Source organism: Molossus molossus, unplaced genomic scaffold (assembly GCF_014108415.1).
Source record: "Molossus molossus isolate mMolMol1 unplaced genomic scaffold, mMolMol1.p scaffold_m16_p_16, whole genome shotgun sequence".
Taxonomy (NCBI): Eukaryota; Metazoa; Chordata; class Mammalia; order Chiroptera; family Molossidae; genus Molossus; species Molossus molossus.
This window is the reverse complement of record NW_023425351.1, coordinates 35,680,459-35,693,717: the sequence shown is the minus strand read 5'-3', so window position 1 is coordinate 35,693,717 and position 13,259 is coordinate 35,680,459. Positions and strand designations below refer to the sequence as shown.

The following is a 13,259-nucleotide window of genomic DNA, read 5'->3' as shown; positions in this document are numbered from 1 at the left end:
GTTACAAAGTTTATTTATGCTTTAACCGCATCCATTACTTAACAGTCTCCTTTATGAAAATATATTTGATTCTGAAACTAAGTAGTTATGATCTATAACACATAGCCAAATAAATGTGTATTTATTCTTGTTTATTTATGTATATATGTATTTATTTTGCTAATTCTCACCCGAAGATATATTTTCCATTGATTTTTAGAGAGATTGGAAGGGAGGGAGGGAGGGGGAAGAGAGAGAGAGAGAGAATGAGACAGACAGACAGACTATACGAGTGAGACAGACACAATTGATTAGTTGGCTCCTGCATGTACCCCAACTGGAGCTGAGAATTGAGCCTGCAACCCAGGCTCATGCCCTTAACTGAGAATCGAACCCACAACCCTGTGGTGCTAGGGCTGACGCTCCAACCACTGGGCCACACTGGCCAGTGCTAAATGTGTATTTTATACTTATCTTCAGGATTATTATTTTATGTATCTTAAAAATCAACTTTTGTACTGAATATATTAAGGCTGTTTCTGGATGGGAGCCAGGGAATGCTTTGCCAAAACACATCTGCACACAAGATGTCCAGCCTGTGAGTCAATTCTCCTGATTATCATTCAGGAATTTGTCTCTCTGAGCTGGCATAACTATGTTTGCCTGCTTAGTTAAATATTGCTAGCATTCCTGACAGAAGGAATCTGATCTTTGGAAAGGTCTCTAGATGTTTAGATAGCGCCTGTACCTGTGGTCCCAACTGAATCCATTTCACACAGCATGGCAACAGACTTGTTAGTGCTGTACACGGGGATGGGGCTTACAACACCCCCGGTGCCTCCTCGTAATAAGAATGCTGAAAATAATAGGAAGGAGGTCATGGCACAGTGTGGATTTTTTCCTCCTTTCTCATCATTCTGAATCTTATGCTTTGTTAATTGAGTCCTGAAGATACTGTTTTTCCTCCTCTATTAAACCATTTCTTGTTAGACTATTTTTTTCTTTTTTTAATCTTTGGAATCCTTTGAAAGAACCAGGAGTAGAGTGGTTTGCTGTATGTTGTTTTGGACAATTTAAATCTCATCCATATACTTCAGAATGATTCTTAAAACTTTTTAAATGATTATATGGAATTGCTACTTTATTATTTATGGATGGCACACAATATCTGACATCTACTTTCACTAAGAAGAGAAAAAGAGAGTTTAAACAATGTTTGAAAATATATTTGTTACCCACACCATCCTAACTGCAAAGGGTTTATTTTTGGCATTGTTCTTGTATAGGAAGTCATTTGCATTGTTACAGGGTGGTATATGCTTATTTTTAACAAATAACCTAGGACTTTATACCTTGTGCAGAAATATGCTTTGGCATTATTATAAGATAGTTCCTTGACTGATGTCTCAGGAAATGGATGTGAGTTTCAAGCCCAGCCCTGGGGCCTGTACCTGCCACTCTAGAGGGCCCAAAGATGAAGGCACTGGTACCTCCTGTACTGAGAAATTCTTTTTTTTTAATACTCATTCGAGGATACTTTTCCATTTATCTTCAGACAGAGTGGGAGAGAGAGAGAGAAACATCGACCTGAGAGGGACACATCCATTGGTTGCCTCCCATAGGACCTCGACCAGGGTTGGGGACGAACTGCAACCGAGATATGTGCCCTTGGATGGAATCAAACCTGAGACTCAATTGATGTGCTGGCTAACACTCTACCGCTGAGCCAAACTGTCCAGGGCCTGAAATGCTTTTCAATCTGATTGGTTAATTATTGTATTAATCCTCACCCAAGGATATTTTTTCCATTGATATTTTAGAGTGCAAGGGAGGGAAAAGAGAGAGAGAGAAAGTGAGAGAGAGAGAGAGAGAGAGAGAGAGAGAGAGAGAGAGAGAGAGAGAGAAATGTCAATGTGAGAAAGACACATCAATTGATTGCCTCCCACACGTGCCTCTACCAGGGCCAGGGAGCGAACCTGCAATCCAGGTATGTGCCCTTAACTGGGAATTGAACCCATGACTCTTCAGTGCACAGTCCATTGCTCTAGCCCAGTGGTTCTCAACCTTCCTAATGCTATGACCCTTTAATACAGTTCCTCATGTTGTACGTGGGCGTATCTGCATGTGGGTGGACCTGCCTGGAGACGGATAGAGGAGCGGTGTCTCAGTTCCTCAGACCATTGGAAATATGTGTTTTCTGATGGTCTTAGGCGACCCCTGTGAAAGGCTCGTTCGACCCCCAAAGGGGTCGTGACCCACAGGTTGAGAACTGCTGCACCAGTGAGCCACTCTGGCTAGGGCTACCTGATAGGTTAGTTAATGTACATGGTACCTTGTTCCTACAAATAAAATCCTTGTGTTGCACAGAGATTTATGTTATTGATCTTGCCTTGAATTTGGAGAGTTAAGTGTTGTTGGGAGTGAGTGCTCTTCATCTGTTCCTCTCCACTCCAAAGAATATCCCCGTCCACTCTTCCCATCCACTCCAAAGAATATTCCCCTCCACTCCAAAAGAATACAAATAAAAGAGAGTGAGAGAAGAACAAAAAACAACTTAGATTTATAATGTCAGAGTAAGTTTACTTTTTAGAGTAAAGTTTCACTTTCGTTTTAATTCTTTACTATGTGTGAAATTGTCTCCTTCCCTTTCAGTACATTAGAGATTGCCAGAATTATGTATCAGTCAGCATGTTCTCCGTCTTTTCCAAAGTGCTGGGCTTGGTGAGGAAGAAGAGTGATGGGTACACAAGATTTCTTCTATTAAACTACACCTATTTTTTAGAATAAGGATGATATAAAGAAAGCAGACTATTTTTGTAAACTACTTCTATATGCTGCTTTCTGCATGAATTCCACCTGGGATATCTGCACATACTCAGGGCGTTACTTACATATATGAATCTGATGATTACTAAAAATAATTTCTACATTCCTCTTTATATTTTTTTATTTGAAGTTGGTAGTCAACCAGAGATGTTTCATAGGACTAGCCTGATTTACCTGTGGAAGTTACTAGATACAAAAGTGAATGTGTCAGGAAGCCTATTTTGAAAATAACTGAAGTATGTATGTATTTCACATACCATCTGTCTTCTGTGGGGATACAACAAAAGTTGCTTACGGATGGAGCTGGAACCTCATATCCTATAGTGCATATGATTATATTATGTTCAAGCACGAAGGAACTAAAAAATAAGTGCCAATCCCAACGTTCCCAGCGGTCATGGAAGCAGAGGTGGCTTACAGAGGTCAGACACCTCATGCTCAGGGCGATCCAGGCTCAGGGAAAGGCTGGCATTATAGCCCAGGACTGAGATTTGTGCCTGGGAATCAAACCTGTTGCATACATTCAATGACATTTTTGTTTAGTCCGGTTGCATGCCCCATCGGTGTTTGAAAAGGGGATAGGTTCATCCTTTCATCCCTGCTATGCCCCTGCAGGCGAACCTGCCCCTGCTGCAGCGCGAGCTCCTCCACTGCGCAAGGCTGGCCAAACAGAACCCTGCCCAGTACCTCGCCCAGCATGAACAGCTGCTTCTGGATGCCAGCACCACCTCACCTGTTGACTCCTCAGAGCTGCTTCTCGATGTGAACGAAAACGGGAAGAGGCGAACTCCAGACAGGTGAGAGGGAGGAGGCCTGTGGACTAACCATGGCCTTTGCCTTATACCTGTGGCATGAAGACCTGTTTCACGTGATGTCTAAACTGCTGACCTACGCCTCTTGCAAAATAGCAATAAGCTAAAGCGTCCACCTTGGGGGCCTCGCTCTGGCCTGGAATGTTACAGAGGGATGAGTCTCCGACCTGTGTCAGGCTTTTGTGCAGGTTTATCTTTGTTGCTTATAATATTAAACTAAAATGTCAAAGCCCTGGCCAGATAGCTGTCAGTTAGAGCATTGTTCTAATACGCCAAGGTTGCGGTTTGATCCCAGGTCAGGGCACATACAAGAGTCAACCAGTGAATGCATAAAGAAGTGGAACAATAAATCAGCATCTCTCTCTGCCCCACTTCCTTCCTCCCTCTCTAAAATTTAATTAATAAAAACTTCTTTTAAAAAATAAATGAAAAGGCGAATGTGAATGACATTCAGATGTGCTCTCTGCCACTGGTGGTTCTTAGACATACAGTATTAAAGTTGTCATTTATTATATAATTCAACCCCATAGTTTACTCTCCAGTGTTAGGAAATTTGCTGTTCCAAGTTTTCCTAAAACAGGATGGTTTTGAAAGTTGGCCATGATGTGTTACTCAGTAAGCACCATGCAGTAGCTATTTAATTTGCGTTTGTGGGAACTAAGAGAAAACTTCTGGGAAGCTAGGTGAACTGAGTGAAGGTAAGAGTTAAATAATAGAGATAATAAATGGCATTTTTGCTGAAAATTTTTATATATCAGCCAATATTTATCCTATCAGGCACTCTGCTCTCATAATAAGAATTCTAAGAAATGTAAAATAAAGTCCCTTCTTCATTAAACCTTACAAAATAATTGTTGAACAAGGTGTATATATATATATATGAAACTGCCCATGTACTTTATTAACATAATTTTTCTTAATGCTTCATCCTCATATATAATTATTCTCTAATATAGGAATGCAGCATCTTATTAGCAGCATTTTATACAGTATTTGTGAAATATGGAGAATCTGAAAATGAAACTGTATTCAAAAACTTATTTGTCATATGCTTTATTTTTTACCTCCTCTTACAAATTCTCTCTTTCATCAGGCATGAGTGTAACAGCCTTTGAGAGCTTTACACTCAGCCATAATTATGTTCCAGATTCATAGGAGCTTACTGTCCTTGGAGCTGATCAGAGATACCTACCCATGACTGAATTAACTGCCTTAAATGTATCATCTATTTTGCAAATTAGAATGTTATTAAAAGTGAGCCAGTTTACATACAATTACTATACTTTTTATGCTACAATCTCCAGAATCTGTCTACTCCTGACATAGGACCTCTTAATAGTGTAAAATTCCTGAAGCAAAAGTTAAGCATTAGTTTACTGCTGATATACTGTAGACCCACCTTCATATAGGCAACTCCCATTTCCTTGGTCCTACGTAAACATTAAGTACTTTAGTTTTTAAAGGGAACTGCTTAGTCCAGGTGTCTGAACAGCACAGCCTCATGATCCTGGAAACCAAGAAGTGGCCAAGGGTAGATGATTCACACATGCGTTCTGTCTGCAGGAAGTCACTACTGGGCACAGGTACTGAGTTGAGAGGAACATGGGTGCAGCCCCACTTTTCCAGGACAACGCCGTAAAAGAATCAGGGAGACGCTGGGTGGAAAATTGGGAAGAAGAACCTTTATTTGGGTGGAGGAGAGATTAACAGGGAAAGTTTTAGATAGCTGTGATAAATGTAAAGATAATCCAATAGGCAAAATTGGAAATGGACACAATGTATTCTAGAAACCCTAACTGCTAAGTAGTCATAACAGGCAGCATGAAGACTCCTTTCATTCATTTCTCTATATCCCCAGCCATTTCCCCATTGGATCTTTTCCAGTGTCTTATATTTGAATGTACTGTGCCTTTGGACTTGCCTTGGACAGTGCTGAGTTAAGCCCTGAACAGTGTGCTAACATTGAAATGGAAACTTTGTGCTGTACCAGAAAATCGGCGTTTTGGTTTTGGTGAGCTGTAGCTGTGTGTGTGCATGTGTATTTGCATTCAGCCTGGTAGAACTCTCTTGGTGCCTTCAGTTATATTCTCCCTGTGGTTCCTTATAGACAGAAGCAACTGATGGAGTTGGAGTTAACAAGCTTGCTCTTTGGATGGAATAATTTTTTCAAGTGGAACCTTGAAATGCCTGTTATCGTGGAAAAATGGCAAATGGGTTTCCTTAGAGTTAGGAGGAAGGGTAATGAGAATATGTTGTGTAAATACACTTATATCTTGTGGGAATTTGACCAGAGCCAAGAAAACAGGGGCCTCTATAGTATTTCTTTGCATATATTTTCTGCATCTTGTTTGCATATGCATTTTCCTCTTCTCATTATTTATCTGTATATCCAGACCGACTGTAGAAATTTTACAGAGGATGGAGCTGACAGCAGAGCTTTTTTTGTTTTGCTGAATGTTTTGTTGGTACATATGGTCTGACATGGATGAGCAGCCACGTGGAGATTCTAGAGTCTATTAAACTGGCTCATTAAAAAGATCAATCTGTTTCTGTAATAACACTGGGAACCATCAGTCACTAAAAGAGGGAAAAACTGACACCTGAGGAGAAAACACATTTTGGTAATTTGTTCATGACATGTCATGAACAAAAGAGCACTCTATATTTTGTTTACAACTTTGGGGGCTTAAATTTTGTGATAATTGCTGATCTAATGTACTAAACAGTTGTCACGTGTTTTAGGGATGAGTTTTGACAAATTTAACTTTTTTTTTCTCCTCAGATATGATTGTCACTGGTTATGTCTTTTCATTTTGTAAGCACTTATTATTTACAGACAAATTAATCCTTTTGGGGAATCCTTACAAAATCATGTTTTCTCCTGTATGGAGCAGTGAAATTTATTTTGCTTTCTTTTAAAAATAGCTCTATGGTGAGTACCTGAACAACTTGTATTGGATTTGTAGGTCTGTGATAGAAGAATATTATAGAACTCAAATTAGAAAAGGACAATCTTCATTTACAAAAAGGCATACTATTTTTTTTTCTAAAATATTAGGGCAAGTAAATAGAAACTTTTGATTTCTACTCTTTATTAGTATGTAAAAGTATTATTTAGAGTAGACCTTTATTTTGCCATTCTGTGATGGGAGAAGCTGAAGAAGGGGACATGAACTTTTTTTGGAGCCTGTTAGATGAAGGGACCACTGTCAAAGATTGAGACCAGAGTTAAGAGCAGTCTTTAAAACTGCTTGCCATGCTGAATCATTGAGACATCTACACTTTTCTATGGAGTGAGGAGAGAAGGAACAGTTAGCCAGCACTGCATTTCTAGAGACTGCAGGTGCATAAAAATTACTAAGGTTTTAAAAAAAATTCTTGTGTTATGTTCATGATTATTGTTCTCATTCTTTTATCACAGCTTTAATATTGTAGCATTTTGTTATAATGCACCCTTAATAGTGTGTTCTCACCTGTTATGCTAATTTTCTGACCCACAGAATCTTCTTTCTTGCTTAAGATATCAAACTGAATTATCATTGTTTTTTTATGGGTAACACTGCCCTCCAACTATATCAAATGGTTGTTGTTAAGTATTCTGTTAAAAAATGTATCATCATTTTAATGCAATTATGTTTTAAATTATAGGTTAACAAATCTAGACTTTGTTAAGAAGATCACTTAGTTGCATTAATTTGTATTTCCTCTTCCTCTGATAATTAAACATTATTTTTTAAAAAGACTTGTTTGAACTTCAGAATTATATGATTTGTCAGCTGGGCGGGATCTTATGGACCCAACAAGACAACCCTTCTCTTATGTTTAAGGAAAAACTAAGGGTTTGCCTAAAATCACAGCTCTTAGTGGAGACACCAGCATATTTACATACCTGCAGTCTTGCAATTGTACAAAATAGTTTTTATTGGGCAGAATATAAATAAAGAAAACTCAGCTAAGAGTTGTGTGTTTTTTCCCTTACTTTTCCTCATTTTTTCTTCTCTATAATTGCTCAAGTAGGTAAATGCAATAATGTAATATTTTGTGATTTTATAAATCTTTTTAATAATAGAGGATCCATAGTCAGCCAGGTTTCCTGGATTAATGAGTAAGTTAGAAAACAATGAAGTTTGAGAGTCAGAAGGCAGTCATTCTGAAACCATGTTCATTGAATATATAACATTTGTCAACACAGTACACACCAGCTGAAACTACTAGGTCCATATTTTTGTCCAGAAAACGAATGGGTTTTCAATATTTTTGTATGTATAAAGAGAAAAAGTAAATAGGTATACTTTACAAGGAATTGCAGGATTGATTGACTATGAATAAGAATTAAATCCATATTATCTATAACATTTCAGTTTTCTATGAAAAATATAAGTAATTAATTTTATGTTCATATATTATTATTTTGTGTTGTTGTTCTTCTTTTTATTTGTCCTTTATTGATTGTAGAGAGAGAGGAAGGGAGAGGGAGAGAGAGATAGAAACATCAATGAGAGAGAACATCAATTGGCCGCCTCCTGCAAGCCCCCCACTGGGGATTTGGCCCACAACCTGGGCATGTGCCCTGACTGGGAATCGAACTGGTGACCTCTTGGTGCATGGGTCGACGCTCAATTAGTGAGCCACACTGGCTGGACCGTGTTAGTTCTTTTATGTATACTTAACTTTGAAGACGTGAGTAATCATCCCTGTAGAAATTAATTTTTAAAGAATACTTTCAACTGTGAAAGATTCTAGTGAAATAGCATGAAGTTGCTTTACATGATGAGAAAGCATGGTTGATAGAGGGCATTTTGATCTCTCCATACTTGTCTCAACATGGACTTGCTAGCCTTGTTTCATGCCGCTGCCCTAGGAACTAGCCCTACTGAATACTCCTCATGTCTAGTTTATAGTAAGAAGGATGGCTTCTCTTCTCTACCTCCTCTATGCCATAATTTTATTCATACTTCTCAGGCTAACTCAGACAATATCTACTATTTAATAATGGCTTCCCACTCATAAATGGTTACTGTTTACTGAGCACTTCAGATGTGCCATGCTTTGTGCTAAATGACTTACATGCTAACCATAGCACTTACGTCCTAATCTATTGCATAGATTCAGGCAGGCTGGGTCAGGTGCCTGAGGTCACAGACTTGTAAGAGGCACTGATGAGATTCTAACCCTAGATTCTCTGACTGGAACACTCATGCTCCTATAACTATGGTTCTACACCATCAGCCTCTGAATGTCCTAGCTTAAAAACAAAGTGCTTTAAGTTACTGAAAGCTAAATATGTGTTAGGTTCTTTATGTAGATTCTTTCAGATAGTCCTCTCAGTAGCTCTGAGATAAGCATTTCCATTTTGTGGATGAAAACACTAAGGCTTATAGAGGTTTAAGTTCATATGTCTAACAAATAATAGCACAGTCAAAATTTGAGCCAACTCCATAGCCCCTGTTCTTTCAAGTGCGCTTTCTGGAGTGAACTTGCTCACTCTCATCTTCCACACCACGTTGCTACTGTGTGTGCGGGGCCTGCCAAGCTCAGGTCCTGTGCGAAAATATAGAAGTCATATCTCCAATTAAATTGTTTTTGTGGTAAAAGATTTATTGCCTGTACAGTTCCACAAAGAATGTAAGTCTGGTATTAAATGGTAATCTTATGGAGGGTTTGTGGGGATTGCCTCTTGCTCACCTTTGTATGCCTGCTAAAGCTCAGGATGGTGTGTTACACATAGTGGGTATCTGAAAACAAAGACAGCACCACGCACACTCACAAAATAACATAAAAACCACTACTTGAATAAATAAAACATTACAGTTAAACTTAATGTAGTCATTTTCAGTATTATACGAAACGGCTGCTCCCATAAGAATCTTTTTGCATGCTTTCTACCATTTGAAAAGAGGCATCTCTACACAACAGTGAAAATAGCCATCAACAACCCAGGGGGGAAAAAATGCCGTGATTGGTTCACGGACCAAAAAAACTGGAGGGCTTCACTCAAAATGTACAGATGACAGATTAGAGTAATAAAGCACAGTTCCAGACAGTAGGAGAGGTAGAAATTGAATATGTCAGCAGTGGCCAGAAATTATGAAAGGCAGGGGACAGCTAGTAACAGGAGTCTAACAGCTGAGCAGATGGCGAGCTCCAGGAGACACGTGATGGAAGCATTCCACCTTCTTGTTGGGGGAGAGGAGAAGTCTCAGATGGCCGTAAACCTGCTGCATTGTGATCCTTGAAGGTCCAGGCGACGTGTTTATATGTCTGGAGTGGTCAGCTTCCACCTGCGTTTCATTTGCTCCTGACGGTATTTAGCATGCTGCTCAGGACGTTATCTCCTAGGTGGTTGGTTAGCCAAGGAGAGACTGAGGCATTTCTTTCCGTATGGCCCAGTAGCAATGGTCCTGTGTCATTCAGCTCTCTGTTCTTCTCCATCTAAATATCCCACTCCCTCTAAGCTGATAGCAAAACAGAAACCACCATGGGTTGTTAGAAGAATTAGGTTTGATTTTATTTCTAAGGAGGCAGGGAAATTTGTAATATATTTTGTTTCATATACATTTTGAGCACCAATAGAAAGGTGTTATAACTAAATTCGCATGGTGTTTAACAGTTCATGAATAGAACTTTTACTGAATTATTTCGAAACTATGACAAGAATGAGTCACCCCTCCTTTGATGCAATGTCTGCTCTTTCTGTGAAAATCTTAACAAATTGCATGTGTAAGAAAAGGGAAGGAAGATGTGTTTACTATTAAGTTGTTAATGTTCTGGGGCTTAAGAAAAATAGAACTTTTACCTCCTGATATGTATCTTTTATATATAACTTCTAAAGTACAAAAAAAAATGTTTAAAAAAATATATGAGACCCTGCCAGCATCTCAGTCATTGCTGTGGCTGAGATACTGGCAGACAGGACAGGGATGTGATCAGGCCAAGACAGAGAGACCCTGGGGTGGGGCAGAGGGGCCTATGCTAGAGATACTAAAGAGACCAGCAGCAGGACTTCATTTGGACAAGAAAGCTGTACAGTGACTTCCAGGTTTCTACTTGGGTTGACGGGGTTGGTGGTGGCATAACTGACTGGTACAGGGAGTACCAGAGGAAGATGAGGGAGTTTGGACATACTCTATTTAAAATACTCATGTAGCTTGGAGAAGTGAGCATCTAAGGCACTTACTTCTAACAGGACTAAGAGTAGAGTTTAGAAGTTTCTTCCATGTCATTCTAACATTTATTATGCTATACCAGTTTGCCTCCCCTAGAGCAATCTTTGTAGTGGTATCTACCCCTCATACACACTTAAAAAACAAACAAACTACATTTTAATCTAGGAAAAGAACTTATGCCTGCTCCTGTCATATAGGAGACTGATTGCTTCTGGTTTTATTTATTGTCATCATTTTATAATAATTGTTTTCATTCTTTCTCATTTTTGAATGTTAAACTATTTTATGTAAATGTTACTAAGATATTATCAGTGCACAGTAGCCAATCATGACATTTAAGATACGTTATATGGAGGCAAGTTTTTTTTTAAATGTTTTCTTTCATAAGCAGTCAGTTTCTAGCCTCTGTTTTTGAGGAGCTAGGGGAAAATATCATGAGATACGTTAAAGTGTAAATTAGGTCGTCTCAAGTGTTTTTGTTGTTGTTGTTGTTTTGTTTTAACATTTGTTTTCTATTAGTCCCACTTCACTGGGCAGGAAACTGAATCCCAAATGTTAACTTTCCCAAGTTAGCTCAAGGTCACACAGTTGACGAGTCCTCCATGGTCCTCTATTTTTAGGACCGTCAGATCCTGAGAGAGAAGTGATTGGGGTCTAAAAGTTGATGTGGTTAGATTATGTTCAGGAAAATTTCTCCTGGTAGGGAGACAGAACATCCTCAGGTTGCTTTTAGAAACAGACAATGCCTTCTAGAAATACATGAGACATAACAGACTTCCCACTAGGATGTGAGTTATTTCAAGAGTATGCTGGTATGGGACAATTACTAGCATTTGTTAGTTTTACCTGATACACTTTGAAAGGGCAACAAATAAGCATGCAAATTTAGAATTTGCCTAGGCAAATGAGGTGTAGATAACTGTAGGCTTCTCTAGGAAGCAGACAAATAGCAATTAAGTTGTTTTAGTTACCTTTCTGGACAATAGGATTGACATTATAATAGGCATGAGTGATTCAAGGAAGCACTGGTGAGAGTTTTCATAGCCTTGTTTTTGTGGGTCATGAATGTTTTAATGTTTTGCTAGTAAGATATAGCTATCTCTATGAGATGATGAGTTTGTTGTTTGTTGTTTGTTTTCCTAGTTAGCTGAGTAACGGGACCCAGGGTAGGACAGCAGGGTCCTGATAGAAATGATAGGACAGGCTCAGCACCTAACCTGCTTAGGATACCACTGTCCTTGTTTTAGGGGGAAAATATTTTTAACAGTAATGGGTCATTGAAGTAATAGCACTGACCAGATGGCTGATCTGGGGATAAAGATAAATAACATTTTGAAAATTGTCAGAATTCTTTCAGTACTGTATGTTTTTATATTTGAACAAGGGTAGACAAACACCAGTAAGTTGAGGTGGTTTGACACAACTGGGCCCAAAGTGTTTCTATATTTAGAAATGCAACATTGGCTGCTATGAGGTATTCAGAGGATATTTTTCTATTTTTGTATAAAGAATTAGCTATAAATAATAAATTGTTCAAAGCGAAGAACAGAGAACTTCTCTGTTGTCTCAGGTGGTTGCCATAGACACAGTTTGGCCAGAGGACCATCAGCCCTGTGTGTTGGGATCTGGGTAACCATGACATTCAGATGTAAATATAGGAAAATTGAATTACAGAGTTTTCAAGCTAGGAGGGACCTCAGAAATCATCTAGTCCAGTGGTTTTCAAACCTGATTTTAGCCGCAGACTTTTTCCTTTAAAGTGAAACCTTAGATGGAACCCACATTTATAAAAGCAGATAATAATAAGTGGATTCATCTGGCCCTTTAAATCTTGATTGTTTGGAGAAGTCCTTCATTGCCTGCAGAATCCCTTAAGTGCCTCAGGTGGCACGGTTTGAAAACCACTGACCTAGTCCAACCTTTTCGTTTTACAGATGAGCAAACTAATGTCCAGAGAGGTTAAGTGGCTTGCTAGTCGTGGAAGAGCCAGGACTAGATCTCATATCTCACGATCCCCAGTCCAGAGCTCTTTCCACTACACCACACTGCCAGTAAGGTAGGTGCCGTGTTAGCATTATGTTCATAGCTACTAATAATAGTCTTAAGTAGTTTCCAGCTGATTTATGCTGTTAACATGCATTAAATGTTGAAGTGTATTATTATTCAGAAATGTGTAGGATGTGGAAATACCAATTAGAATCGCATAGATATACCCTTAGAAGATAAATCAATATAATAAAATGTTTCCTTTCACTTTTAAAAATTATTTGAAAGCAGTGTATTTAGGTAATGGCTGAACTGCAGTGGACATTTTTGCCTGATATTAATGACATTTTAGTACAGACAAATACTTTGATGGGAGCAGCATTGAGACTCTGGCCACCACTTCCTCAGGGCCCATGCCCTGCTGTCATTTCCTATGTCAACCAGTCTGCTTTCTCCAGAACAGGGCATCTTTCTTCAGGATGTAGTGGGC

At 38.9% G+C, this 13,259-nt stretch overlaps 1 protein-coding gene across 2 annotated transcripts in view; it reads left to right on the top strand.

Moving 5' to 3' along the window:
• The window catches only part of RUNX1T1 (RUNX1 partner transcriptional co-repressor 1), a 136,499-nt gene that overhangs the window by 84,207 nt on the left and 39,033 nt on the right, over positions 1-13,259 (top strand). For both annotated transcript variants that reach the window (XM_036263792.1, XM_036263793.1), the window contains one exon: positions 3,421-3,602. In XM_036263792.1, the coding sequence (XP_036119685.1) occupies positions 3,421-3,602 (182 nt within the window). The remainder of the gene's footprint in view (positions 1-3,420; positions 3,603-13,259) is intronic.